Source organism: Bos javanicus, chromosome 13 (assembly GCF_032452875.1).
Source record: "Bos javanicus breed banteng chromosome 13, ARS-OSU_banteng_1.0, whole genome shotgun sequence".
In the NCBI taxonomy this organism is placed as follows: Eukaryota; Metazoa; Chordata; class Mammalia; order Artiodactyla; family Bovidae; genus Bos; species Bos javanicus.
Window position 1 is genome coordinate 72,566,505 of NC_083880.1, and position 26,475 is coordinate 72,592,979.

General features: G+C 47.5%; 1 protein-coding gene and 1 non-coding gene across 2 annotated transcripts in view; one reads left to right on the plus strand and one right to left on the minus strand.

The window, feature by feature from the left end:
- Positions 1 to 26,475, minus strand: part of JPH2 (junctophilin 2) — a 74,599-nt gene that overhangs the window by 44,792 nt on the left and 3,332 nt on the right. The window contains exon 2 of the mRNA XM_061437646.1: positions 3,483 to 4,263. Within this exon, the coding sequence (XP_061293630.1) occupies positions 3,483 to 4,263 (781 nt within the window). The remainder of the gene's footprint in view (positions 1 to 3,482; positions 4,264 to 26,475) is intronic.
- Positions 18,071 to 18,143, plus strand: TRNAE-CUC (transfer RNA glutamic acid (anticodon CUC)). Its single transcript has one exon. It is a non-coding gene; the product is annotated as a tRNA-Glu (tRNA).

Below are 26,475 nucleotides of genomic sequence, written 5' to 3' on the forward strand. Positions count from 1 at the left end.
AGCTTTGGAACCAGAAATCCAGGAGCTGAAGCCCTGGTTCTCTCACTTGCTTGTCGGGTGGCCTGAAGTGCACTGTCTTCCTTCTCTGGGTCTCAGCTTCCACATCTGTAAAACGGATTCACAGAAGGTCATGATAACTAGCATCTGTGGAGCCCTTGGCTAGGTGTCCAGCACAGCAGTGGGTACTCTGATGTGCCACCCAGTTTCCCCTTCAAAACCCAGGATTTATTTCTCGCCTCCTCCTGCCCTCAAGCTGCTCAGAGTACAGCCTACTGTCAGTCCTGTCCAGGGACGGCCACTAGCTAGAGAGAGCCGACCAGCCCCAGGTCATGTGCCTTCTGGAGGTCAGCTTGGATTCAATGCAGAGGCTCCAAAGATCCAGCTCCCTCACTTCAACTTGGGAGAACTTTGAAGGTCCTCTCCACTGCAGGGCACCCCTTGGGGTCTGCTGAGGCACTGTGGAGACTGCATTGCAGCCCAGCATGACCCTCTGCCCAGTCCTGCCTCCTTCCCTTCCCCAGATATTGGTCCTCAGAATGTGCCCGTAAACTCCTGCATATTCATCTCCATCTCAAAGTTGGCTTCTGAGAGAACTCGTCCCATGACAGAGCTGTGAACCACTGGACACGGACTATGTTTCTTAACCCTCAGACCCACCCATTTTTATAGATGAGACAACTGAGGTTGATTTAGCCAAGAACATACACGTAAGAAATGGTGGCATCGCAGACAGGGAACGGAAGTTCAGATGGGCAAACTGAGTTGCCCGTCTTTCAGGTCTGAGCTGAAGGATGAAAGAGCTAAGACTCAGCCCTGCTCCTGCTTAACCCTTAAGACTACAGTGTGAAAGCCTCCATCCCAGGCCATGTCGAGCCGCCAGCAGGAGGGTTCTCGGCACGAGGACAGGCCGGTACCTCTCACGGCTGTCCTGCCACACCCTCTGTTGCCCCCGCAGTTCGTCAACACCTGCAAAACGGGATTAACAGCAGTGCCTACCTCCTCATGACCTTGTAAAAATGAAATGAGTTACTATACATCCCTGGAAGGAAAGTTATGACCAACCTAGATAGCATATTCAAAAGAAGAGACATTACTTTGCCAACAAAGGTCTGTCTAGTCAAGGCTATGGTTTTTCCTGTGGTCATGTATGGATGTGAGAGTTGGACTGTGAAGAAGGCTGAGCGCCGAAGAATTGATGCTTTTGAACTGTGGTGCTGGAGAAGACTCTTGAGAGTCCTTTGGACTCCAAGGAGATCCGACCAGTCCATTCTGAAGGAGATGAGCCCTGGGATTTCTTTGGAAGGAATGATGCTAAAGCTGAAACTCCAGTACTTTGGCCACCTCATGTGAAGAGTTGACTCATTGGAAAAGACTCTGATGCTGGGAGGGATTGGGGGCAAGAGGAGAAGGGGACCGACAGAGGATGAGATGGCTTTATGGCATTACTGACTTGATGGACGTGAGTCTGAGTGAACTCCGGGATTTGGTAATGGACAGGGAGGCCTGGCGTGCTGCGATTCATGGGGTCGCAAAGAGTCGGACACGACTGAGCGACTGATCTAATCTGATCTGATCTGATACATCCCTGATGGCTTCCCTGGTGGCTCAGATGGTAAACAATCCGCCTGCAATGCAGGAGACCTGGGTCTGATCCCTGGGTTGGGAAGATCTCTTGGAGAAGGGACTGGCAACCCACTCCAGTATTCTTGCCTGGAGAATCCCATGGACAGAGGAGCCTGGTGAGCTACAGTCCATGGGGTCACAAAGAGTCAGACACGACTCAGCAACTAACACACATACGTGAAGACATCAGAATGGTGACTGGCTCACAGGAAGCCCATTATAAGAGTTAGAATATAAACAAATAATATAAGCAGCATAAAGTTGCAACTGTGAATGTTGTAAGAAGACATCTATGCAGCTGAGTGAGAGTCAGGCTGTGACAGGGGGTGAGGCTTCATCAGCTCTATATGGGGGTCAGACTTGACCCGATCTCTGGAGGAATAGAAATTAAGGGGCAGCAAGAGGAAGGAAGAGTAGTCCAGACAGAGGAATCAGCAGGAACAAAAGCCTTCGGACAGGTAGAACTAGAGAAGGATGATGAAAGGCCAGTATGACTAGTACAGAGCCAAAAATCCAGGTCCTAGGATACGATGGTAGAAACTGAGGCTGGATAGGAGGGGAGGAACCACTTACTACCTGGCCACTCACTACCTGGGTGATTTGCAACTTTATCTTTCAGAGCCTCATTTATATCATCTGTAAAATGGGGATAAAAATAGTACAAAGTCATGAAGGAGACTGAATGAGTAGATATTTGTAAACCACTTAAAATAATGCCATGCACACAGCAGGTATTATAAACTTTTGAAGGTAATATTGGAACTTTTTCTGAAGTACAGTGAGAAGACATAGAGGGGCTCGAATATGGATGAAAGCGTAGGTACTAAGCGGATGGAGAGTGGATGGACGAAGGGCTGGGGGATGGGTCAGTGGAGGTGGCTGAGAGAATGGACAGGTGGATGGGTTGCTGGGTCTGTTTGGGTGATGAAGGTGGTTGGATGGATGGATAATGAGTGGATGGCTGGATGACTGGGCAGGTGGTAGAAGCGCATGTTGTTTCAGTAGACAGAAGCATGACTGGGTAAAGGGGTGAGTGAATAAATGGAGGAAATCAGATGAATGAAGGTGGTCGGGTAAATGGATGCATGGTTGGATGTTAGGATGGCTGGTGGTTCAGCAGACGGGAGAAGTTGAGTGAATGTGGGTGCTGGGGATGAACGGATGGATGGGTGGTTGAACGGGTGTCTGGGTGGTTGGAAGAATGGTTGTGGATGGATGGGGGGGTGAGTGCTTGGTTGAGTGGGTGTAAAGATGGAAAGCTGAATGGATAGATGAAGAAATGGTTGGGTGGATAAGGTGGATGTTATACAGGGGCTGAGTGGATGGATGGATAGAGGAGTTGGGCGAATGGAGGGATTGCTAGGGTGAGTAGTAGAGAAGTTAGGTGAGCGAAGTGGGTGGATGAATGGATGAATGACAGGGTGGCTGGATGGGCGACTAGGTGGTTGAATAGGTTGTTGGGTGGTTGGATGGGTAACTGGGTGATAGAATGAGCAAACAGAAAATTAAGTGGCTGGGTGGGTGGGATGGGCAATTGGGTAGAGAGATGGTTGTTTAGGTCAATATTATAAAAGTTGGGTGAACGTAAGGTTTAAGTGAAGGGAGGGATTGGTGAAGTGTGTGAAGCTGTGGGTGGGAAGAATCGAGTGTATAAATGGATGGATGATGGATGGACAATGAATGGATGGGTGAACAGGTGACATGAGATCCCGAAGCACCGCCAATAAACCCGCTATATAGTCTTGGGGGGAAACCCCTGATGGTGAAAGAAGCAGGAACAGGGCCTCTGAGGTTGCGCTGGCCCGGGACCCTTCCCGGAGTGGGACGCTGCCCATCCGCGCCCCGCCCGGGGGTCCTACCTGGAGGCGGCGATCTCGGCCTTCTGGCGCGCGATGGCGGCGGCGCGCTGGGCGCCCTCCACGCTGTGGTCCACCTTCTGGCGGACCTTGCTGCTCTTGAGCGGCAGCACGCGGCGCTTGGTGCCCTTGACCAGCACGTTGTGGCGGTACTTGCCCTCCTCGCGGCGGCCGTCGGGCAGCGTGGTGCAGCCGTAGCCGTGGCGCAGGTTGTCCAGCCACTCGCCCTCGTAGCGGAGGCCGCTGGAGCGCTCGCTCACGCCGAAGCCCGAGCGCTTGTCGTTCTTCCACTCGCCCATGTAGGTCTCGGTGGTGGTGGCGTCGATGTCGGCCTCGAAGGGCGCGGCCTCGTCGGCGCCCTCGCCCAGGCTGCCGGTGGACGCGGCGTCGCTGGCGCCCGAGCTGAGGTCGCTCTTGAGGAAGCTGACGCGGCTGCGCTGGCTGCCCAGGGACGTGCGCGACTCGGCGCGGCGCAGCTTCCCCAGCAGCGCGCCCCGCTGGAACAGGCCGCCGCCCTTGGCCGCCCGCGCCACCGCCTCGGCGTTGGCCAGGAGGCTGAGCGCGAAGCCGCCGCGCGGGATGGCCGGCCCGGGCAGCGCGGGGCCGTCGGCGGCCGGCGAGGCGGGCGAGTCCGGGGCCAGCGTGCCGTTGCTGTGCTCGCTGCGCAGGGACGAGAGCGACGTGCGCAGCGGCGAGCGCACCACCACGGCCATCCCGTAGGGCACGCTCTGGCGCACGCCGTAGCCGTGGCGCATGCCGTTGGTGAACTGGCCTTGGTACGTCCCTGCGGGCGAGGAGAGGACGGTCAGTGGGGCTCCCAGGGCTGCCAGGGAGCCCGGCCGTGCCATGGCCAGGCCGTCGAGGGGCAGGGGATGTGGAGTGACCGGAGCCAGCGGGCCTCCGAGGGTTGAGATTGCCTGAGTGTGTGAGAACACATGCCTGAAAGCCAGGCGTTGATGCAGTGGTGTGAATAGTCCCATTGGTGGGAACGTGTCAAGGTCACGAGCATGCCAGATGGAGTGAGGTGGAATGGCGCAGGGCATCAGTGTGTGAAGCTGTGCCAGCAGGCGAGGTCCCTCGAGTGCATGGAGTTACACGAGTGTGCCAGGACATGAGCAGACAGTGTGTATATTTCTGCTGGTGGGAACACACTAGGGTCTTTAGTGTGCCAAACAGAGTGAGGTTGAGAGAGCCTTTTTAAGTGAAGAGTGAGCAGGTGAGGCTCTGTGAGTGTGAAGTTAACTGAGCGTGCGTAGAAATGGAATCACACAAGAGAAATGAAAAGTGCCAGAGGGAGAGTGGGTAAGACAGTGAGTTTGTGAGGTAGTGTGAAAATTGCATTTGTGTGAGTGTGCAAGGTAGGGGAGCATGTGGAAGCATGAGTGTGCAAGGCAGTGTGTGCACAGAGGGTGACCGAGATCACACCAACGGGTCATCATGAGATGTATGTAAGGTTATGAGAGCATCTGCGGTCTTCAGTGTGCAAGGACAGGTAAAGTTGTAAAGGTGCAAGACTTAGAGGATCAAAAAGTGCAAACTTGTGAGCAGGCAAGGCTCTGTATGTAGGTTAAATGTTTGTGCATGGTTATCCTGGTGTTCAAGGTGAAGTGAAGGTCCAAGGTCATGAATGGCTAAGGCGGTGTTTTCATGGTGGTATGAATGTTGGAGGGCATGGGCAAGTGTGTATTTGTGCAAGGCCATGTGTAGAGAAGACGGTTGGGGGCATGAATATCAGTGTCTTTTGACTGTATAGGCTCATGTGTGTCTGATGCCGTGTGTACACATGGCGTGAGTGCCTAGCGGAGGTGACATTACGGGTATGTGTGAGGTCTGAGTACGCAAGGCCATCTGAGTGCTGAAGTGCAACGTAATCTGAGATTGAGACACCCGATGCTGAGTGAGGGTGTGAGGTTGGGCGCATTAATGAAACTGAGACCATTGACACTACATGTACGCAGGATAGTGGCGTGTACAGGGAGCTATTAGCAAGAAGGCCTTGTGTGTCCATAAGTATGAACACATGACCTCCTGGGAACTAGAATCTGTGCACGTGACTGTGACATGCATAGAGGGGTGGAAGAGAGTAGTGGTTAGAAGCACAGACTCCGGAGCCAGGCTGCTGGGTCTGAATCCTGCCTTGGCCCTTGCTAGCTGTGTAACTTTGGGCAAGTGACTTAACCTCTCTGTGTCTCAGCTGTCTCACCCGTTAGAACAGATTAACAGTTGCCTCTAACCTCATAGGGTTGTTGGAGGTTTAAATGAGTTAATATTGCTGATGAACTATGAAGGAAAAGATATGAGTGTGATTTGGTGATTCTGCAAAGTTGTGCTAGTGTGTGTGGTCACCTAGCTGCATGAACAAGCTGATACAAAGCTACAAAATAACTTCATATTCCACCCCCATCCTAAGAGGCTGTGCTCCCTGGGGCTCCATCCAAGACCTCCCTCCATCTAAGACCTCCCCCGCCCTCCCCTGTCCTCCCTGGGGGATTGCATCATCTGGTACTTTTATAACTGCCACCTATCTCCTGCTGGTTATCCTGACTATATCCCCAACCTCTTCCCCTCTGCAGCTCCACCTTGAAGACAGGTGCCCCCAGATGTGACACAGCATCTCCAACTTGTCACCTCCCCTCCCAGCTCCCCAACACCTGTTCTGCCTTCTGGATCTTCCTCCCCGCAGCAGCACCCCTGAAAGCCATTTCTCTGCCTCCATCGTTGTGCCTGGAGTACAGAACAGTGCCTGACACAGCATGTTCGCTGAAGTGAGGGGGCAATTCAGAGCCTGTGTTTTAAACACAAGCTGATATGCAGCCCTGGTTAACCAAACAACCAAATGGCTTCCCAACAAATACCCAGAATGGCTGCTGCAGCTGCTAAGTTGCTTCAGTCGTGTCTGACTCTTCGCAACCCCATGGACTGCAGCCTACCAGGCTCCTCTGTCCATGGGATTTTCCAGGCAAGAGTACCGGAGTGGGTTGCCATTGCCTTCTCCAGGATGGCTGCTAAGGGACCCCTAAGGTCAACCCAACAGGTATGCTCCCATTCAGACCTTTGCACTGGCTGTTCCCTCTGCCTAGAACTCTTTTCCCTCCCAATGTCCTTGAAGTGTTTGCTCACTGAGGCTTACCTGACCACCCTATTTAAAATTACAATCTGCCTGGGACTTCACTGGTGGTCCAGTGGTTAAGAATCCACCTTGCAATGCAGGGGACACAGGTTCGAGTCCTGGCCGGGGAACTAAAATTCCACATGCCGCAGAGCAACAAAGCCCGAGACCACAACTAGAGAGTCCCTTCGCTAAAACAAAAGATCCTGCATGACGCAACAAAGATCCACGTGCTGCAATCAAGACCCAATGCAACTAACTAAATAAATGTTTGTAAAAATAAGTAAAATGCTAACACCCACCCAAATTTCTTTCCCCTTCCTTCTTTGCTTTTTTTTCCTTCATAGCATATCTAATATTATATATATTTTGCTTTTTCTTTTGTTTTTTGACTATCTTCCCTGGGTTTCCTTGGTGGCTCAGTGGTAAAGAATCCACCTGCTGACACAGGAGATGGGAGTTTGATTCCTGGGTCGGGAATATTCCCTGGAGAAGGAAATGGCAACCCACTCCAGTATTCTTGCCTGAAAAATCCCATGGACAGGAGTCTGGCAGGCTACATGGGGTTGCAGAGAGTTGGACATGACTGAGCACACACACACACACACACACACACACACACACATACACGGCACATCTCCCTAGTAGAATGTAAGTTCCATAAAAGCAGGATTTCCATTCTTTTTTGTTCACTGTTGTATCCTTAGTACCTAAAATAATAATACTATTCAATAAATATTGTTGAATAACAATATTCAATAGATATTTGTTGAAGGAATGAGTGAGTAGCATGAATTTTGTAACTATTTTCTCTTCTTTCTGCTCTAGCCAGCTGAAAATGGATCTGCAAAAATGACCAGAGAGATGTTTATAATGGCTCCCATAAGACTCACCCAACATGACACAGTTAATAAATGCAGAGTGTCACAACTCACATCCATATCTGACTGTGCTCCTTCCAAAAGTCTCAGAAGAAAAAAGAAAAAAAATGAGACAGAGAAGTGGACGAGACAGCACATTGTGGACAGACAATGAGACAAGAACAGGACAGAGAAGATAGTAAACTGGAGGAAAGAAAAAAGCTAATCTCTGGATTGAATAGCTTGTGAAATCAAATCAACCAATCTACCTTTAGCTTAAATTTGGCATGAGATGGGCTGACGTGGCCCCTTTAAGCCTAAGAAAAACTGAGATTGCAACAGGAGAGTGTCTCTTGGCCTCCAGTTGGGGAGGAAACGGCCAGGCTATATTAGGAGACTTACAAGCAAGTGACAAGAAGCGCAGACACCCAGGGGAGGTTGGGAGTGACAGGGCCCTGGGAAGGGGAAGAGCCAAGTGCTGGGGTCATTCCCTGCCTGACTCTCTCTAAGACAGGACAGTTCTCTCTGGGGACAGGAAGAATGCATCCAAAGAGGGAGAGGGGAACCCACCCATAGCCATCTGGCTGAGAAGGGCCCTCTGTGTAAGGAAGTGCTTCCTCATACCCTTTGGGATGGCCCCTCACTTGAACTTGTAGACATTACAGGGCTTGCCTGCAGGGTAAGGACCAAGATTCTCAGCAGCCTGCAAGGCCTGACGTGGGCTGCCCCTGCCCACCTCTCCAGATTCATCCTGAATGGCTCTCCAGGAATACTCGCCTTCCTACCTCAGGGCCTTGGCACATGCCTCCCCTCTTTTTCTTGGTGTGCTCTTCTCCTCTCTCCTCCCTTAGTCAACTTCTAGTGACATTTCAAGCTTCAGCTTAAATCTGACTTCACCTAGGATGATTTCTTGAGCCCTCCCCCATCCCCCACCAGATACTGCCACATGATGTCAGTACTTCTGGGCGTTGTGTACAGTCACAGCCAACAATGTTTATCATCGTTTATTCACCTTAAGCCTTTCCTACCAGACTGTGGCTTCCAAGAAGGGATGGGATCCTATCTTGCTTATTTGCCATGATCTCATCATCTACACAGTACCCAGGCATAAGGAAGCCCTGAGTGAACATCTGGGGAACCTGGGAGCATCTCCTGAATGAACCTTACTGTTCTTTCATGGTCAGGAACTGTATCTTGTCTTTTCCCTCACAACTCAGCGTATAGTAAATTCTCAGTTGGGACTGGCAGTGGCTGCCGAGAATATTCACGACTAACTCTGGGAGTTACTGGGATATTTGTAAAAAACTGAGGAAGGCTATAACCACAGTAAATGCCATCCTAATATACAGACCAGACTCCTCAGTTTAATAAAACCGAAATAGTGCCTTTTCCTTGCAATCCTTGTTCAGGTTTAGTATAGAATAACCTGGGTTGGGAAAGACTCTGCCTACCAGTGCAGGAGACACGGGTTTGATCCCTGATCAAGGAAGATCCCACAGACCACGGGGCAACTAAGCCCATGTGCCACAACTACTGAGCCTGTGCTCTAGAGCCTGCTCACCACAACTACTGAAGCCCACGTGACCCAGAGCCCGTGCTCCGCAACAAGAGAAGCCACTGCAATGAGAAGCCTGAGAACCGCAACTAGAGAGTAGCCCCTACTCTCTAAAACTAGAGAAAAGCCTGCACAGCAGCGAAGACCCAGCCCAGCCAAAACTAAATAAATACATAAAATTATAGTAAAAAGAATAACCTGAGTTTTAATCATAACTCTTGACACTGGGTAGTTCTAAAACATGCATAAGTTATTGAAGCCAGTTAAGTCTCAGTTATGTCTATAACTATAACATGGAGGTAATGATACCTTCTTCCTGTGGCTTTTCACTCATTCCTTTGAATCAAGTGTTGGCAACGAACTGGCCTAGGTGCTGGGGATGCAGTGCAAATAAGTAGATGTGGTCCCTGCCCTCAAGGGGCTTGGAGTCTAGTGCCAGCGATAGATTTGATTTAATGGCACCCCACTCCAGTACTCTTGCCTGGAAAGTCGCATGGACGGAGGAGCCTGGTAGGCTGCAGTCCATGGGGTCACTAAGAGTCGGACACGACTGAGCGACTTCACTTTCACTTTTCACTTTCATGCATTGGAGAAGGAAATGGCAACCCACTCCAGTGTTCTTGCCTGGAGAATCCCAGGGACGGGGGAGCCTGGTGGGCTGCCATCTATGGGGTCGCACAGAGTCAGACACAACTGAAGCGACTTAGCAGCAGCAGCACAGGAATAAACGTTAGGCTGCCCCAGCAGTGTGATCCAGAGAGATGACCATCCAGTTCTTGGTTGGCAGTGGAATGGGGAGGGTTGGTTGACCAAAGATTAAGTGAACTCTATGTGAGGCAGCTAGCACACAGCAAGTGCTCAATAAAGGCTAGCTTTTTGGCAGGTCAAAGTCTTTGCTCAGAAAAGCTGGCCCAGAAAGGATTAACTGGGAAGATGAAGAGGAGCCAGGAAGGACAGAGAGAACTTAGAGGGAGAGAATGAGACCAGCTCTGGTTTTCTCCCTAGGTCTGCGTGCTTGTAAGAAAGCGGGCTTGTGTCCTGGGATGCCCAGCTTTTGCTGGTTTGGGGACACTCCTGAATCAGGGAGGCCTCAGAGCGTCTGTCCTTGGGAGGAAGAGCATTTGGGGGATCTGTTCATCAGTGAGACTTGGCCCCCTACACACAGAATGGAGGAGTTTCTGGAAACCATATCTATAGTATAAGATCCACCCCTCCGGGGCCAGAGTTTATGGCTTAATTGACCTGGATACTAGAAAGCATATCAGATGATTGTAATATGCATTCTGTCAACGTTCTCCACTGACCTCAGCCAGCATGCTCTGTCCCTCTGTTGTAAAGCCTGCTAACTGAGGCCCTTAGCACCCTGATGCACCCATTGGCAGCTTGATCTCTAGCAGATCCATGCCCCTGTTCCCACATGTGGAGTTGTCTATTTAACTGTTCCTAAATGTATTCACTTCTATTGTAAGCATTATTTGTTTGTTTTAATTATCTTTGGCTACGCCGGATCTTTGTTGTTGTGTGCAGGCTTTCTCTAGCTGTGGTGAGCAAGGGCTACTCTTTAGCTGTAGTGGGTGGGCTTCTCACTGAGGTGGCTTCTCTTACTGCGGAACACAGGCTCTGGGTGTGTAGGCTTCAGTAGTTGCGGTCCCCGGGCTTAGCTGCCCCAAGGCATGTGGAATCTTCCCAGCGCAGGGATCGAAACCACATCCCCTGCATTGCAAAGTAGCTTCTTAACCACCAATAGGGAAGCCCCGGACTCATTATTGAAATATTGTTATTTGTTAACATTTGTTCTCTAAACCAGTGTACTATGAGTATACAGAGAGAGAGTCTAACTTCTCCAAAAACAAGATGAATGTTTTTGGATGTTCATAAGGGAGAGAGTTCCTTAAAAATCGCTCTCAAACTTGCCATGAATGGGCTAACTATAAAAGAATGGGAAAAAAATATAAATTTTTAATTTATAAATTTAATTTAATTTCTTGCTCCATTTTAAAGAAACCAACAGAAACCAGAAATTGTAAATGATATGTTACAGGAACGGAAGGCAGACAATGAGAAACTCCACTGAATATCTACACGTTGTACCTAATGTGACAGGGCTTCCCCGGTAGCTCAGCTGGTGCAGAATCTGCCTGCAGTGCAGGAGACCCTGGTTCAAGTCCTGGGTCAGGAAGATCCCTGCAGAAGGGATAGGCTACCTACTCCAGTATTCTCAGGCTTCCCTCATGGCTCAGATGGTGAAGAATCTGCCTGCAATGCGGGAGACCTGGGTTGGATCCCTGGGTTGGCAACATCCTCTGGAGGGGGATCACAGTCCATGGGGTCACAGAATCAACACAGCACATACCTAAATGTGATATAAATTAAAATAAATATCACAAGAGACTTCCCCTGGCAGTACAATTGTTAAGACTTTGAGCTTCCAATGTAGGGTATATGGGTTCGATCCCTGGTCGGAGAACTGAAATCCGATGGCCACACAGTGCACTGCGAAAATAAATAAAAAATGAATATCTTAAGGTTTATGCTGCTAAGTCGCTTCAGTCGTGTCCGATTCTGTGCGACCCCATAGACAGCAGCCCACCAGGCTCCTCTGTCCGTGGGATTTTACAGGCAAGAGTACTGGAGTGGGGTGCCATTGCCTTCTCCCCTTAAGGTTTATAAATCATTTAAAAATCTTTCTCTGCTCTCACTAACATTCAGTTAACCAAGTTGCATTTGGCATCAATGACATCAGATTAGAGGGCTTCTACTTCGATTTTAAACATCAGTGTGAGTACATCTGCTGTGACCAAGAGATGGGTCCATCTCAGGAAAGAAGATACCAGATGGGTAACTGAAACTAAGACAAGGAGAATAAAAGCCTGTGTATGCCAGTACCCTGATGTGTGACTTTCCCATAGGGTGTGAATCCAAGGTTTGGATGAGTTTATTTAGGGCAACACTGCACTTTTGTTTTTCTTTCTCAAGTAAAGGATGCTTCTGACCTGAGTCACTGGGGACTCTGTCTTCTACCTGGTCCGTTGGAATTTTCCCAATGTGGTAGGTGCAGGTCATTCTGTTCAGACCACAAGAGGCCAAACTAGAGATATATAGCCTAGAAGATTCTCCCAGCTATACAACCTAATGATCTATTAAGGCAGGCTCTCAAAAAATGTGTTTCTCAAAACTGGTGTTAATAGTTTATCATGAAAAAAAATTCTGAAGTCAAGACAATTTGAGGAGGTTAAATGAAATGAGTTTTTCTGACTGTGAGACTATGCCAGAAGAATTATTTTATATATTTTATATAAACTATTTAAAATATATTATAATATATATATATATATATATATATATATATATATATATATATGGCAGTGCTTGGGTCTCTGGGTCTTAATTGGGACATGTGGGATCCAGTGCCCTGACCAGGGATCAAACTGGGCCCCCTGCATTGGGAATGCAGAGTCTTAGCAACTGGACCACCAGGGAAGTCCCCAGAAGAATTATTCTTCAAGAATTTTTCTTAATTCTTCACTATTCCTCCCATGTGTCTCTGAGAAAGATTCTCAATCCAGGGGCAAATCCTGATTGCTCTAAGTCAAGCATTAAAGTCTATCCAGCTTGCCAGTGATTGGATTAGACTTGAGCGTGTGATGATATCTGACCTTGAGACTTGAGGGTAAGTTGGCTAGTGGGGTGGGGCAAGGGAGACAAGAGAGGTTTCATAGCTCTTATAAAGAGATACATGGGGAGAAACATACCCTCTTTTTCTGCTGGCTGTTGTTGAATGTGGACATGACTCCTGGAGCAGTGGCCAGAGGGTAACTAGCTGAGAGCAAAACCCACACTCTGTGGATGGCAGAGCAAAAAGATAGCAGGAGTCTGGGTTCTTGCTGGTGCTATTGCACCTTCAAATTAACTGATCCTGAGACTTCCTTACCTCTGAAGTGTTGTTATGTGCAATCAGAAATATTCTTATTAAAAAAGATCTGTGCTGCCCAATAATGGTAGCTACTAGCTGCATGTGGTTATTGAGCACTGGATTGAAAATATTTAGTACAGAAAAAAATGTAAACTATCTCACTAATAACTATATATTGATTACATGTAGAAATGATACTTTTGGGGATAACAAGTTAAATAGAAGATGTGTAATTGTAAAGCAATTTTCCACCAATTTTTAAAAAATATGTGATTAAAATTGATTTCACATTTTAAAATGTGGCTACTAGAAAATTTTAAATTACATTTGGAGCCCACATTATATTTCTATTGGGAAGTGTTAGTTTTAGGTCATTTGGAAGTTAGCGCTTTCTGTTACTTACAGACAGAAAAAAATATCCTAAGAGATACAGGTCTAATCATTCTAATTTTACAACTGGGAAAATTGAAATAAAAAATGTAAATGACTTGCTCATGATCATACTAGTGTGGCAGTTGTTGGAGATCACAGCTGAGTAACCAGACCAGTGCCTCCTCGGCACCTCTAAGAACCTGAGAACACCCTTTACAAGTTAAAGGTTCAGAAGCCTTCACCCAAATCTCAGCCCTAAAGAAGTACAACTATTCAGAAACCCACAGGGATGTAAAGCAATTATCCTTCAATAAAAAATAAAATTTTTTAAAGTATATAAAGAAAATAAAAGTGTGATTAAAAAAAAGAGAGAGAGAGAAACCCTCGGGGAGTCTAGAAGACACAGAGTCCACTTTGAGACAGAGAAGAGATATGTGGATCAGACCATGAATTCTGCCTCCAAATACAGACTGCTGCTGCTGCTGCTGCTGCTAAGTCGCTTCAGTCGTGTCCGACTCTGTGCGACCCCATGGACTGCAGCCCACCAGGATCCTCTGTCCATGGGATTTTCCAGGCAAGAGTACTGGAGTGGGGTGCCATTGCCTTCTCTGCCAAATACAGACTAGACACTGAGAAAACCATTCCCTCTGGCCAGTGACACCTGCCTATTTCTAGGAAACTGTCTGAGATCCAAATATCAGTGTCCCTAACAGACTGACGAGAGATGGAGAGGAAGGAAACAGGACAGGCTCCTCTCTGGGGGTCCCCACTGTCCATGAAAGTCCTCAACTGACAGTCCAGTGTGTCTGCATGACCTGGTCCCAGCTCACTTTCTCAGTTTTGTCTTCCAAATCCACTAAAGCCCATTTTCAAAGCCACCTGCTTCAGAAAACTACCCAGGCCACCTCCTTCCTCCAAACACTCATCACTTCATACCACTAAGAGCTGCTATCTTGTCAATATCTTGTCTGTTTTGTCCAACAGTGTTCCCTGATCCTTTTCCCCAGGTCCTCTATTTAGGAGTTAGCTCAAGATCTTTGGGCAGGACGGTGAAAGCCTCATCAACAGATTCAGATGGGTCAGACACGACTGAAGCAACTTGGCACACACACACCAAGTTCTTCTCAAGGCTCAAAGGAAGACAACTCTTGGAGCTTCCCAGGTGGCGTGAGTGGTAAAGAACCTGCCTGCCAATGCAGGAGACATAAGAGATGTGGGTTCAATCCCTGGGTCACGAAGATCCCCTGGAGTAGGAAATGGCAACCCACTCCAGTATTTTTGCCTGGGAAATCCCATGGACAGAGGAGCCTGGGGGTCTACAGCCCCTAGGGTTGCAAAGAGTCAGACTCGACTAAAGCAACTTGGCATGCGTATACATGACAGGTAGGGGAGTGAGGACCAGGAAGTCCAATGGTCATAGCTCTTGTCCAAGCACCCCCAAATCAGACCAGGCAAACCAGGTATGCACATTATGGTCAACACACATGCCCACACGATGGACACCCACATAGATGCTCTTGAGTAGAGGGGACCCATCCCAGCTTAGGTCTAACCCACCTTGGTAATGACTGTGGACCCTGTGTCCCAGCAACAGCAAGTCAAGCAAGCCTGAGGCATCTCTAGGGGCAGCAAAGAATAATGGAAATTACTTGGGCTTCAGAAACAAACCTGACTCTGAATCTCTCTTTAATACCCCAAAACACCCTTCTCTTCATCTCCATCCCATCCACCTAGTCCGGCTGCACCAGTTCTCCTGGAGAGACAACAGCATCTTCCCTAGTCTCTGCCTCCCGGGATACCCACTTCAATCCACCCTTCGCTGCCACCAGAGTCCTCTCCCTTCTAAGATGCAGATCTGATCACATAAAACCTGGTTTTTGATGGCTTCCCAGTGCCTTGAGGAAGGATTGTCCCCTAGGAAACAGATTCTGAGGCTGAGACTGCATGTGGGTGATTTTGGCGGGAGGGGGACTCTCAGGACAAACACCTGTAAGGGAGGAAGCAGGTTTCCATAAGTGGAAGAAGCTGAACAGATCCCATGGGGTCACTGGAGCTGGTATGACCTTCAGAGTAGTTTGAAATTGAAACAAGGAGGCTTTGTACTCGAGCATCAGCTCATTAACTATGGGTTAACCCCAGAGGGCGGTGCCTCCTTTTGTCAGAAGGCAGTGTCCAGCAATGAGCCATCAGCAGCCCACACTCCCGGCAAATAGGGGAATGAGGACCCTGGTCCTGAGGGATGTCTGATGTTGTCCCACAGCCTCCCCTGTAAGAATGAAATTCAAACTCCTCGTGGTGACCCAGGAAACCCTCATGGCCTGGGTCCTGCCAACCCTTGTCTCATATACGCCATTCTTCCTCTGAGTCTCTGTGCTCCCACTTTTCTCGAACACAAATGCTCTGCTCCCACCTCCAAGACTTTACACTTAATATTCCTTTTATTATAAAAACAGTATTTATTTTTGCTGTTGTGTGGGCTTTCTCTAGCTGTGACGGGGGCCGCTACTCTCTAGTTGCGGTGCGCAGGCTTCTCATTGCAGTGGCTTCTCTCGTGGTGGAGCAGGGGCTCTAGGCACATGGGCTTTAGCAGTTGTAGCATGCAGGCTCTAGAGTGTGGGCCCTGGTAGTTTTGGCTCTTGGGCTTAGCTGCCCCAGGGCATGTGGAATCTTCTCAGACCAGGAGTCAAACCCGTGTCCCCTGCATTGCCAGGTGGATTCTTAACCGCTGGACCACCAGGGAAGTCCTCAATATTCCTTTTGCCTGGCACAAAAGTGTGGTCCTCCGGTCACCCATCCTTCAGATCTTAGCATCAAGGCTGATATCACTTCCTCCAGGAAGCCTTCTCTGATTACCCAACCAGATTAGGTTCACCCATCATCAGCTCATAAACCCTTCTAACTTATCCTTCAAATTACAAATACCATGTTGTAATTAAATAACTGTCTGATGCTGGTCTCTACTGTTATAATGTGTGCTCTGAGGGCAGGGACCAAGACTGCCTTGCTCATCACAGCATCTCCAACCCTCAGTGTGATGACTGGCCCACAGAAGGCATTCAGCTGCTGCTGCTGCTAAGTCACGTCAGTCGTGTCCAACTCTGTGTGACCCCAGAGACGGCAGCCCACCAGGCTCCCTTGTCCCTGGGATTCTCCAGGCAAGATTACTAGAGTGGGTTGCCATTTCCTTCTCCAATGCATCAAAGTGAAAAGTGAAAGTGAAATCGCTCAGTCGTGTCCGACTCCTAGCAACCCCATGGACTGCAGCGCACCAGGCTCCTCCATCCATGGGATTTTCCAGGCAAGAGTACTGGGGTAGGGTGCCATTGCCTTCTCCCCTAGGCATTCAGCAGATACTGTCAATTGAGTGCATGAGTACTTGGCCTTGGACAAGTTCTCTTTGAATGTATCTCCACCCAGCAAGGGCAGAGCCAGCTTCTTTTCAGGGTTGCTGTGAGTAAAGTATGAGTTATCTAGCAGAGACCTCAGACTCTCAACAGATGTTGGCTCCCTTCACTTCTTAGGAAAAGATTGCAGGGTGACCAGTCTTCCCCATTTGCCCGAGATCGAGGAGTTTCCCAAGAAACTTTACTACTTTCAGTACTAAAGCCAGGACAGGACAGTTCCCAGGCAGATCAGGAGGGTTGGTCACCTAAATCTGGGTGAGAAGGAGACAAGGGCATTTCATATTAATTAGTGCAGTGTTCATGGCATGCTGGTAAAACAGCTCCTTGGAAAAACAACTTTGATTCATGTGTGTGCATGCATGCCAAGTCACTTTAGTCATGTCCAACTCTTTGCAATGCTATGGACTGTAGCCCACCAGGCTCCATCTTCCCAACCCAGGGATCGAACCTGCATCTTTTACATCTCCTGCACAGGCAGGCAGTTTCTTTACCGCTAGCGCCACCTGGGAAGCCCTACCCTCATTCACAGTGTTAACCAATTTCTGTCATCTAAATATTCCTCCCATGGCCAATCAAGCTACCAACAGTTAAACAGCCAGTTTGCAACATTCCTGAAAACTTAACAATGGGCTGTCATGCGTCAGTAGGAGCTAGTGGCAGCCCTGTAGCCAATACTAACTGCATGTTCCTGCTATCTGCACATGCACCATGTGGTCATAGATGACCTCAGTGCAGGGGTAAGTGACGTTATTTCATTTCCAAGAAGGGCACAGCTTGAAGAGCATCTAGTCCAAGGCAACAAGTCACCTATCATGTGGGCTACCTATTTCCCATCCATCCTGTGTCCACAGCAGACACTGCTAATCGATCATGATGCTGACTCCTAACATGGCCATGCTGTCTCCCTTCACTGCGTCTCCAAGAAGCCACAGTCAAGTAGCTGATGTTGCACATAAGAGAAATTGACTTACCTCTAGGAGTAAGTGTGGTTCAGCCCCTCATTATGCAGGAGAGGAAATTCAGGCACAGATAGGTAGAGGGACCTGCCCAAGGTCACACAGCCAGGCAGTGGCTCAGCTGGGACTAAAGAACAGATCACCTGCCTGGCTTGCCCTTTCACTCCTGCCTTGCCTTGAAGAGCAGCCTACCCCAGAGTGGGGTGGAACAAAGGGAAACTATCTAGGATCTGAGCCTAGATTCTGGGGGGCTCTGCTTAGAGCTCCCAAAGTCTTTTCGTACCTGAAGGCTTCTTAGCATAAGTGTTGTTCATATGTTGAAGGGAAGGCACTTCTGAAAATATCACAAAGTTGCACAGGTTGACTGCATAAAATTCAAACAATTGAGGAGTATTTAAACTAAAAAATTTTGTACTGGGACTTTCCCGGTGGTCCAGTGGCTAAGACTCTGCACTCTCAATGTAGAGGGCCCAGGTTCGATTCCTGGTCAGGGAACTAGATCTCAAATGCTGCAACTAAGACTTGGCACAGCCAAATAGATAAATACATATTCTTTAATTATTAAAAAAAATTCTCTGTACTGTCTCCCCAGGAGTAATCACTGTTAACAATTTTGGTCCTTCCAGGATTTCTTCTGCTTATTTACAAGCCTATGCATAGCACAAGTGGACTAAAAGATTAGCTGTTCCCCACGCTACCACTCTCCCTCTCAATGAGAACACTGCCCCCCACACAGTAGGCACTCAATAAATATTCGTCCAGTTGCTCTTGTTTGATTAAAATGCTTTAGATTCCTTTCTGTATGAATATAGGTGAATCTGTCTCTTTTTTTCCTCCCCTCTCTCTCTTAAAAAAAAAAAAAGTTTTTATTGAAGTATAGTTTCACTTCTATTTTTTTCAGAGGGTTATACCACTTGGCATGTGGGATTATGTTCCCTGGACCAGGGATCCAACCCACACCCCTTGCAGTGGAAGCATGGAGTCTTAACCACTGGAACTCTGTCTTTTTAATGGTTTTAGTCCTTCCTGGCATGGTCTCATGGATTCACTGAACAGTCCCTTTGGGTGACTGTATAGACAACATTCCGTTTTTGCTGTAACTATCCCAAGGCCTTGCTCTTTGGCTCGCCTGCAAGGTGGCACCGATGTCTCTTCCCATGGCCTCCAAATGCTCCCTCCCATCAAAGCTCCGGTGTCTTCCACTTTCCAAGATTACCACCAGGGGACCCAAAGTGGAGGGACTGAGAGCATGGGCGACCAGCTCCTGGGATCAGGATTAGTTTGCAGTGGGTGTATATAACAGGTCCCGGTAACCTGCAGGGTTCCACCACCCCCACACATAGAGGCTGCTCTCCTAGCTTGCACAGGAGTCAGGGGATTAATCAAGTGACACCGCCTGGATGCTGACAATCCTGGAGCCTGGAGGAAAGCAACTTTGCCAGGTCCTGGGTCAGTTCGGCCATGCTGAAGGCCTAGGAAGCCAGGAATAATTGAGGGTGGGGGACGCAAAGGGATCAAGGGGAGAGGGTCTGGGTTCAGACGCCCCACTGGTCGCTCCGAGGCCCCTGTCTGTGTGCAGGCCTGCGCACAACCCTTACATCCACGTGGCTTGTGTAACAGGCATCCCTCACCCTCAGTATCCAACACTGAGCTCCTGACCTTACCTCTTTGAATCCTCATCCCATCTCAGCTCAGGGCAATGCCATCCTTTGCAGCTCAGGCCTTGAAACCTTCCCTGACTCCTCTTTCTCTCCACACACCCTCTCTGCAACCCATGAGGCCAATCTATCAGCTCCACCTTCAAACTCTGTGGTTGACACAGAGTTCAACCACTTTTCCCCACCTCTGCTGCCCCAAGAGGCTGGTCCAAAGCATCATGGCATCTGAACTGTATCATTGCAATAAATGATTCTAATCGATCTCCATTCTTCTACCTTTCTGCACCGTCTCCTCCCCCAGTCTCCCAACACAAAGCAATCCCTTTAAACAAAAGCAGAGGAAGTCATTTTTGTTTTTGTTTTTTTGGTCATGAGGCATGCAGGAATCTTAGTTCCCTGATCAGAGATGGAATCAGTGCCCCCTGCAGTGGAATCAGAGTCCTAACCTTTAGACCACCAGGAAATTCCCTCATATTACTTAAAAAAATTTTTTTAACTTTTTATATTATATTGGAGTATAACCAATTAACCATGTTCTGATAGTTTTCAGTGGACAGCAGAAGGACTTGGCCATACATGTACATGTATCCCTTCTACCCCAAACTCTTCTCCCATCCAGGCTGCCACATAACACTAAGCAGAGTTCTCTTTGCTATACAGTGAGACCTTACTGGTTATCCATTTTAAATATACCAGAGTGTACCTGTCCATCCCAAACCATGTCACTTTTATAGCCCCCATTATTCTCAGGATCAAAGCCAGATTCTTACCACGGCCTCCTAGGCTCTGCATGAACAGCCCTCTCTCCACACTTGCCCCACAGGAATATTACACAGGGGAAGTGACAGCCTTCTCTGTACATCCCACCAAGGGGCCCTGTTGCCAGGTTGTCCTGTCATCAGCAATGTGAAGTTTGATCACTTTGTTAAGATGATATACATAAAGGATTCAAGTTGTATTACAAATAAAAGAAAGAGAAATATGCTGCTTGAAACACAGAGCTGTGGGCCACCGTCAGGCCTTGGGGTGGCCCCCACTCCACACAGTTCAAACAGTGGTCAGCAGCACATCATATGCTTGAATGCTTCCAGGCACGAGGTGCTCACTCCTTGCCAGGGGAGAGGGGCTTCTGGAGTTCCTACTGTCCCTGGGTCGCCCTATGGATTCTGCCAGGCAGGTCTGGGCCATTAGACTCCCAGCTATGCAGGAGTGAGTAGGGGAATCAGTCGTGACCAGACTTAACCCACCTACTCTGTGGCTCCAGCTTGGGAAGGGATAGGAGAGAACTAGGTCTAGGGCAGGAAGCAAGCCTGTCTCCCTCACCCCACACTCTGCCCTCAACCAGGGCCCTTAGAAAATGAGACTGGACATTCCTCACAAAGGTGTGGCAGCCAGGGCTGGTCCAGGGAACAGCTGCTGGGGACACGGAATTAGCAGGCACTGGAAACATGCCAGCTCGATGAATGCCAAGGGCCTGGCCTTGGACAGGGGCACGTCTGGGGAGATTTGGCCAGCTGGACACATGCATCCGAGAGAACAAAGCTGCAGAGAGGAGGACTAATGACGTCCACTTCCCTGTCTTACTCAGGGTCCGCTCTGCTCCCCTGGGGGCCCAGATAAATGCCAAGAAGCTGCCATCACAGTAGCCCAGCTGCCTGTCACGCTGACCCCTGGCTGTGAACTGGGATGTGAGATTTTCAAGATGAGGTTCAATTATGCTGATTCTACATTTGCAGTGGAATCCACCTGACGTGGCTTCCACCTGCACTGGCAGGACCCAGCGCAGAGCTAAGCAAGTCAAAGGCTTGTCTGCTTAAGTGCTTCAAAGTCAAAAGCTGGGTTTTGATATTTTCCCCAGAGGCAGCTGTGGTTCAGACCATCCTGAATTAGTTCGCCCTTTGGTCTGCGAAGGAAACTCGGAAAAGAAGGTGTACGTTTCAGCCCTTCCTCTGAGCCAGGCATCACGCTAAGCCCTTTTCATGGATTATCTCGTTTCATTGTTTCAGTCATATTTTGAGGGAGATTTTGACAGCCTTGGTGGAAAAAAAGGAAATGGAAGATAAAAGAGGCCACACGATATGCCCACGTGTGTAAAATGAAGAGGTGGCTCCACCTGGACTTGGACTCAGATCTGGCCACTTGAACCCCCAAGTGCTTAAGTAACACATGCCTTTAGTCCCATCAGATTCTCTTAGGTCTTCTACACTTAAGCTTTAACAGCGATCAAGAATTTTTAAACTAAAAGACGTTCCTTTTAAATCTGAAGGAAAAAACCCCAAAAAATCCCACCAAAACTAAGAAATTAATTTAGTAATGTAAAAGGACTGAAGGCTAATGTACAAAAATAATTTTATGTCTATAACCTAGCAATGAACAATAGGAAAAAGGAAATTTTAAATGCCATTTATAATATCATAAGAAATAAAATACTTATTAATTTTACTTTTTAAAAAAGTGCAAGACACTGAAAATGCTAAAACATTGTTGAGTGAAATTAAAGAAGACGTAAGTAAGAAAGGATATATACCATGTCCATGGATTGGAAGGCTCACTGCTGTTTAGATGTCCACTCCCTCCAAATTGATGTAAAAATCAAATGCATTTTTCTCTAACTATTTTACTCATAATCACTCTTGAGAGTCCCTTGGACTGCAAGGAGATCCAACCAGTCCATCCTAAAAGAGATCAGTCCTGGGTGTTCATTGGAAGGACTGATGTTGAAGCTGAAACTCCAATACTTTGGCCACCTGATTCGAAGAGCTGACTCATTTGAAAAGACCCTGATGCTGGGAAAGATTGAGGGCAGGAGGAGAAGGCCACAACAGAGGATGAGATGGTTGGATGGCATCACTAACTCAATGGACATGAGTTTGAGTAAACTCCAGGAGTTGGTGATGGACAGGGAGGCCTGGCGTGCTGCAGTCCATGGGGTCGCAAAGACTCAGACACGACTGAGGGAATAAACTGAACTGAACTGACAGAATAAAAGGAATGTAATGAATGCATCAGTATGAACAATGCATCCAATTGTCAGAAAATTAACTAGGATCCAAAAAATAGAAAAAAAGAATTTAAAAGCAACAAAAGACTTCCCTGGTGATCTAGTGGTTATCAGTCTGTCTGCCAATGCAGGGAACATGGGTTTGATCCCTGGTCCAGGAAGATCCCAGCTGCCTTGGAGTAACTAAGCCTGGGTGCCACAACTACGGAGCCAATGCTTTAGAGCTCACGAGCTGCAGCTACTGAAGCCCGCACGTCTAGAGCCCGTGCTTCGCAACAAGAGAAGGCACCACAATGAGAAGCCCTGAGAATCCAGGCACTGCAACAAAGAGTAGCCCCCACTCGCCACAACTAGAGAAAGCCTATGCGCAGCAACGAAGACCCAGCATAGCCAAAAATAATAATTAAATAGTTTTTTAAAAAAAGCAACAAGATCAACAGTTTGCACAGATCTGTATGGATGAGTCTCTCAAATTCTCTAGTGAAAAGTTAACATAATAACTTCTTTACAAATTGCCTTTGGTTCTTGTGACGTTGTGCTGAATATACTTCCTCACGATCCATCAAATGTGTTTTTAATCAAATTTCCATCAGGCCTTTTTGGTAGAAATTGACAAGCTGATTTTATAATGTACGCAGAAATGGAAATAATCTAGAATAACCTGAAAAGTCTTGAACAAGAGAAGTCGGAGGATTTACTCTGATTGAAAAACTTGTTTTATGGGAGATTGGGATTGACACATATGCACTACTGAATACAAAACAGATAACTAAGAGAGGCCTACTGCATCGCACAGGGAACTCTGCTCAATACTCTATGCCTGTGTGGGAAGAGAATCTAGAAGAGAGTGGGTGTATAACAGATTCACTTTGCTGTACGCCTGAAACTAACACAACTTTGTAAATCAACTATACCCAAAAAAAAATTTACAACAAAAATAAATAAAAACTTATTTTAAAGTTCCAGTAACCATGCTATCATGATATCGGCACAAAGATAGACACCTAGATCAATAAAAATGATATTCCTTTGGGGAGCGAATATAGAAAGAAATATGAAAGTTAAGTTTCTTCAAGGAACACATGTCACAGACCCAGGTCATGTGACAGCAGATATTACTCAGGGCTCTGTGCTGTGCTTAGTCATTCAGCCGTGTCTGACTCTTTGCGACCCCATGGACTGTAACCCACCAGGCTCCTCTGTCCATGGGGATTCTCCAGGCAGGAATACTGGAGTGGGTTACCATGCCCTCCTCCAGGGGATCTTCTCCACCCAGAGATTGAAGCCAGGTCTCCTGCATTGCATCGGATTCTTTACCAGCTGAGCTGCTTAGGGCTCTAGCTTGGAAAGTTCATTTAGCTCCCGTGTTCACTTAGGCTAAAATAAGCTGAAGCCGTCAGCATTGGGAAAAACAAAGAAATCTGTACCCAGAGCATAGAAGGTTCCCTTTTTGACCCAGTTGTCATACTTACACATAAAAATATCATCACTTCAGCATGTAATAATCAAAGCACTAACCACAGGCCTAATTCTGTTCTAAGTATTTAATGTATAACAATGCATCATTTAATTCTCTCAAAAAGAGAAAATAACATTTCTATCAATTGAAAGTCGCTCAGTCATGATGCCTCTTTGTGATCCCATGGACTATCCAGTCCATGGAATTCTCTAGGCCAGAATTACTGAAGTGGGTACCCTTTCTCTTCTCCAGGGGATCTTCCCAACCCAGGGATCAAACCCAGGTCTCGCACATTGCAGGTGGATTCTTTACCAGCTGAGCCACCAGGGAAGCCCAATTCTATCAATAAGATCACATACAAGAAAATAGCAAGTATAGCATACAGGGAGAGAAATATTACTTCATAATGACTTGTTTCAGTTTTACATTTTTATATGTATGCATTGAATTATAATAGAAAATACATATGTTAAAGTGGGTTATAATTATAAAAATTTGAAAGCCACTGAGAAGGCAATGGCACCCCACTCCAGTACTCTTGCCTGGAAAATCTCATGGACAGAGGAGCCTGGTGGGCTGCAGCCCATGGGGTCACTAAAAGTCAGACATGACTGAGTGACTTCACTTTCACTCTTCACTTTCCTGCATTGGAGAAGGAAATGGCAACCCACTCCAGTGTTGTTGCCTGGAGAATCCCAGGGACAGGGGAGCCTGGTGGGCTGCCTTCTATGGGGTCGCACCGAGTCGGACACAACTGAAGCGACTTAGCAGCAGCAGTGTAGTAGAAGAGAGAATTAAGAAGCCTCAATAATATAAGACATGTATGATTCTTAGCACATAGTCTGATAAAGACTAGTAAAGACTCCATAAATGGTAGAGATGGTTATTACTACTGTCACGGAGTCTGGTAAAAACTAATAGAGATTCGGGACTTCCCTGGTGGTCCAGTGGTTACGAATCCACCTCCCAATGCAGGAGACACAGGTTCTATCCCTGGTTGGGGAACTAAGAACCCACAAGCCTTGGGGCAACTAAGCCTGAGTGCCACAACTAAGACCCAATGGAGCCAAAAAATAAAAACTGGTAAAGATTCAACAAATAGTGGAGAAGACAGTTGTTGCTACTTGGTCTTAATAAGGCCAACTTCATGGGCATTCAACCTGTACACTCACACAAGACTCTGAGCTCAGAAGGGCCCTGACCTTGGTTTAAGGCTCTGATGTCACCATCTTGAAATTCTTAATTTTGAAAAAGGGGCCCCGCATTTTTGTTGTGCACCGTGTCCCTAAACTATGTAGCCAGTCTTGATTATTTTGTGTAGTTGTTTATCATTTGTTAAAATGCTGATTTACAGTATAAAATATTTAATTGTCACTTATGATGATCAAATTCCATCTCGGCCTCTTATCAGTTAGAGGACTGTCGATCTCAGTGTCCTTGTCTATAAAATAGGGGTAATAATAATAATACTTCCCTGTAAGGGTTATAGTGAAAGTTTAAGTAACACAATGCTTGCCATGTGCCCAGATGAGGACCAAGCACATCGTTCATACTCCAAAAATGTTAACTATTATTAGCTTTAGGAGGAAAAAAAAGTCAACCTTGGGCTTGTTTTTCCTGCTGCACATTTTGGGGAGGGGATTATTGAATTAGATCCATGGTCCTGGAATTTATTTGAGCACCAGATTACTTGTAGAATCTGATGGCTCTTGCAGGAAATATCTCCCAGAAAAACACAGAGAGTCCACGCACAGAGTCCTGCAGTTTCAGGCCATTCGTGGGCCTTGGAATCCTAGGCTCAGGCCCAGGTCAAGATCAGAGGAAAACCAAGATCACTAGTGGCCCTTCAAGTCCTAGAGTCTGTGGGTCTCGGGTGGGAACCGCCAGGCAGCCATGCAGCTGTGGATTACTACTTAAGGGCTGGGTGTGCTGGCTTTGGGCTTTAAGTCAGCAGCTATTTTTAGCTTTGCTATATATGGCCAGGGGAGGAATGTGGGGCTATAGATGGGGGAGGGGTGCCAGGAGGCTTAGGGCAGGGTTTGGAAGACTCCTCTGCCTGGACTACCTTCCCCTTCCTACCAGAGCATTGGAACTTCCAGCCAAAGCAACAAGCAGAGGGGCAGAGGGAAGGTCTGTGCGTTTAGGAATGACTGGGGCAGCCATGAAGATGTCAGGTCAAGTCACTTTACAAAAGTAATATTCCTATTTTTTGACTGTGATCTGCAACAAAAAATACATTTGAATCATGATATACACATAAACAGATGTTTCGATACACAAAATATAGATATATAATCTCCAACTGAACAAACATTTCAGGAATCAATACTTTAATCTCATTCTCTATGAAACACTCTGATATTTTCTATTCTGTTCTGTTCTATACTTTCCTTTCTTTTAAAATGCAGGTCATGACCCACTAAGTTGATTTGGCCAAATGGGTGGACAGCTCCAGTTTGGAAAGCTACTCTTTGGTTTGGAGCAGGCAGACACCTGTAACACCAGACCGCAAGGTAAGCCAGGGAATGGAGGAAAGCAGACGTGTTATCACTTGGATCAATGCTTCTCAAAACTGAGAATGAGACACAAATCTCCGCTTGATCTCCGCTGGACAGCAAGCTTTGGACTTCAGTCTTTGTACAGTGTTCTCACCACCCGGGGCAAGCGTCCTCACCGCTGTCACCTGGCTGACTTTGTACTTCAGAACCC